The sequence below is a fragment of the Acanthisitta chloris genome, unplaced genomic scaffold (assembly GCF_000695815.1).
Source record: "Acanthisitta chloris isolate BGI_N310 unplaced genomic scaffold, ASM69581v1 scaffold7308, whole genome shotgun sequence".
NCBI classification, from domain to species: domain Eukaryota; kingdom Metazoa; phylum Chordata; class Aves; order Passeriformes; family Acanthisittidae; genus Acanthisitta; species Acanthisitta chloris.
In genome coordinates this window covers 17,428-21,140 of record NW_008685279.1, presented here as the reverse complement: position 1 = coordinate 21,140, position 3,713 = coordinate 17,428, and the positions used below count along the sequence as shown (strand labels likewise).

At 47.0% G+C, this 3,713-nt stretch overlaps 1 protein-coding gene across 1 annotated transcript in view; it reads right to left on the bottom strand.

The window, feature by feature from the left end:
- The window catches only part of CHKA (choline kinase alpha), a gene marked incomplete at its 5' end in the record, with an annotated part of 20,978 nt that overhangs the window by 3,485 nt on the left and 13,780 nt on the right, over window positions 1-3,713 (bottom strand). The window contains one exon of the mRNA XM_009079679.1: window positions 31-118. Within this exon, the coding sequence (XP_009077927.1) occupies window positions 31-118 (88 nt within the window). The remainder of the gene's footprint in view (window positions 1-30; window positions 119-3,713) is intronic.

The following is a 3,713-nucleotide window of genomic DNA, read 5'->3' as shown; positions in this document are numbered from 1 at the left end:
CCTGCTGAATAGGAAAATAAAGTGATTTACCGGTAATTATAGCTGCTGTATTCAAAGTCAATGAGCATCAGCTTTTGGTTTTCTGAATTTTCTCTGCCTTCCAGAAGTAAGACATTACCTGAAAATGTTAAGATCATACTGCATATTCAATAAAGTCCCAGGAAAATTAGAGACAAACAATACTATGTATCTTAAGAAACATTGTTCAGCTAATCCCAGTTATCCCTTGTATCTGCACAGAAGAGTGATAGGTGTGCTGGTTTTGGCTGGGATAGAGTTCATTTTCTTAACAGTAGCTGTCATGGCATCGTGTTTTGGATTTGTGCTGGAAATAGTGTTGATAACACAGGGATGTTTTCATTACTGCTGAGCAGTGCTCACACACAGTCAAGGCCTTTTCTGCTTCTCACCCCACCTCAAAAACAAGGAGTCTGGGGGTGCACAAGGAGTTGTGAGGGAACACAGCTGAGACAGCTGACTCTAGGTGACCCAAGGGATAATCCATCCCATATGACATCATGCTCAGCATATAAACCTGGGGGAAGGAGGAAAGGGAGATGATGCTTGGGGTGATGGTGTTTGTTTTCCCAAGTCATCTTTGTGTGTTATGCAGACCAACCTGCTCTTCTGGAGATGCTGAACACCTGCCTGTCCATGGGGAACAGGGAATTAATTCCTTGTTTTGCTTTGCTTGTCTGGCTTTTCCTTTCCCTGTTAAACTGTTTTTATCTCAACCCTACCAGGTTTTCTCACTTTTATCTTCCGATTCTCTTCTCCATCCCACTGAGGGGATCAAGCAAGTGGCTCTGTGGAACTGAGCTGCTGGCTGGGTTTAGTTAAACCACAACAGGAAAAGCCAAGCTGCACTGTCTGTGCATCAGCTCACTGGAAGCTGAGATACTTATGATAAACCTTGTAAAGCTGAAAGCAAGAAAAGTTTTCTTCTGTACTGGCAGAGGTAGATTTGTCCTCCCAAGGGTCCTGTTTCTCCAGTGTTCAGCCTGCAGCTAACTCAGGTGGCTGCCAGCCTTAGCAGTCCTCACTGCATTGTTTCTTTCCACAACTTGAGGTCTATGAATTATGCAGCATCTCTCATACCTGCACAGCACTATCACTGATCACACCCCTTGGGGCAGGAATTGCATTTCAGCAGCCTGAAAGCCACAGACTGATCACTGTGCTGTTCTAATGGGTGGCACAACCAGTACCTATAGAAAGCTCATGAGATTGCTCTAGACAGATCAAGCAATCTTTAGACCAATTTCCATTTCTGTAGTAGTTTGACCCCCCTCTACAGGTTCATCTGTCTCCATGCCATACACTTGCACCAACAGAACAAACACAGTATTTCACACCACTCCTCCCCATGCCAAAATTCCTTGGAATTTTACGCTCCACAGCTTGCCCCACTTCTATTATACTCTAACTTCTCTAGTACTGCACACCTTGCCACATCAGCAATGAGACCTCAAACTCCATGCTACTGAGCTGGCTCTTCAGACCTCAGATCAGTGGCCCTTTTCCCTTGTGCTGCCTGTCCCTGTGTGCCTATCCCTGCAGGGCAGTCCTCTTCCAGACCAATAGCTAACAAGGCTGGGACCCCTGAGAACAAAGCAGCCCTGCATATGGCCCCAGAATAGCATCCTTCCAGCTCTGCCCAGCTTACCCACTGTACAGGTGACAGGGAGCACAAACAGAGCATACCCAACACCTTCAGCCCTGCCCCCTCTTCATCTCTTTACATAACTGTCTCAGAAAAATTGTTATTCCTCCCATGACTCCCAGACAGCACTAATAAAAGGTGGATAAGGTTCTCCTATTGTCTCTTACCAGTACAAGCTGAAAACTGCTGAGTCAAATTATCCTAGTCTGCATTTTCAGCATTCACTGTACTTTTCCTGTATCTTTCTTTTATAATGACTCAGTTATATCCTGCCCAAATCATCTGTACTGCAGGCAGCAAAGAAAGGGATGGTCTAAACAGAGAACACCCAAGAAAATACTCTCATCACCACCTGACCTGTACTAACAGAGCATGTGAACATGCTTGGCTTAACCCAGTTATGACAGCAGACACTCCCAAACAGCCTCAAGGCTTGCTGGAGCAAATACACTTTGCTTTGCTACTGTAGCACACAGGAGTGCACAGGCTGCAGCTTCAGGGCAGCACCTCCACAGCGTGGCTGCCTCACAGAGCAAACAAGAGACCAGAGAAGGCTCAAACTGCAATCATTGAACTGTCTTTATCTCAACCCATGGGCTTTTCTAGCTTTTACCCTTCTGATTCTCTCCCCCATCCTGTTGGTGGGGGAGTGTGTGAGTGGCTGTGTGGCTCAAGGCTGCTGGCTGGGGTTAAACCACAACAGTCCTTTTTGGCACCCAACATGGGGCATGGGTTTGAGATAACAGATTGGATTGGGATGTGCTAGATTGAATTTATAGCTGTTAGTGATGTTTAGCTAGTAATGAGCAGGCTCTTGTGCTTGCCATGGGCCTTGCTTTTTGCTTTCCTGACTGTATATTATAGTCTAATGCTTGTTAGGCACTGTTTTTTTGCTTTTGCTGCTTGCTGTATTGCTTATCACCTTACTGTACTGTGCCTGGGAACACTTTGATAACAGCCATGGGGATGTGCCTGGGCTGGCAGAGGGCCAGGGCATTGCTATTGTTTCTGTTCTGCTGTACTGGACAGGCTGGAACTGCAGCGTGAGCTTGAATCGAAGGGACTGTGACCTGCTGATGAGCCCATGATGAAGCAGGAGGATCCCACACCAGAGCAGGTGGATGCCTGAAGGATGATGTGACCCATGAGATGCCTGTGCTGGAGCAGGTTTGCAGGACTTGTGACCTCACGGGGGACCAATGCTGGAGCAGTTTGTGAAGAACTGCAGCCCGTGGGAAGGACCCACATTGGAAGAGTTCAAGGAGGACTGTCTGACTGTCTCCTGTGGGTGGGACCCCACGCTGGAGCAGGGGAATCAAAGATGGGAGGTGAAGTCCATGTGAAGCAGGCTGTCCCCCTGCAGCCCATGGAGGACTATGATGTGGACTATACTGATGGGGGACTCAAGCAGGAACTTGTTGCTAACCAGCCTGGGAACAATTAATGTTAAACCAGATGACCTGGCCCAAAAAGACCAGGGGTGGAGATTGTAATGGATGTGCCTTTAAATTGTTTAACCCATGATTTGATACAGGAATTACTACAGCAGGAACCACCTGAACTAATGGAGGAGAAGCCTGACCAGAAGCAGTGCAGGTGCAGCACCTGACCTGAGCTGGATTTGGTGCCCAGTAACTCCAAGCAACACATCACCTCTCCCATCCTGAGTGACCACCAGAACAGATGGAGCCCAAAGCCATGGGCTAGATGAATTCAGCAGATATTTTGTGGACATAGTATAGATGTTTTGCAGGGGTGGTCCACAGACTAAGGGAACAAAATCTGTGTATTATACCAAAGAATGTAAACAGGAGTGGTGGTTAATGAAGTCGTATTGAATAGTGTGGGACCTGGGCATGATGTAAATGATATGGAATTTGCTGTTTTGGGCTGAAGTAGAGTTAATTTCCTTCACAGTGGCTAGTATGGGGCTATGTTTAGAATTTGAGCAGAACACAGGGTTGATAATGCAGAGATGTTTTTGTTGTTGCTGAGCAGAGCTCACACAGAGCCAAGGCCTTTGCTGCTTCCCACACTGCCACACTGGCAA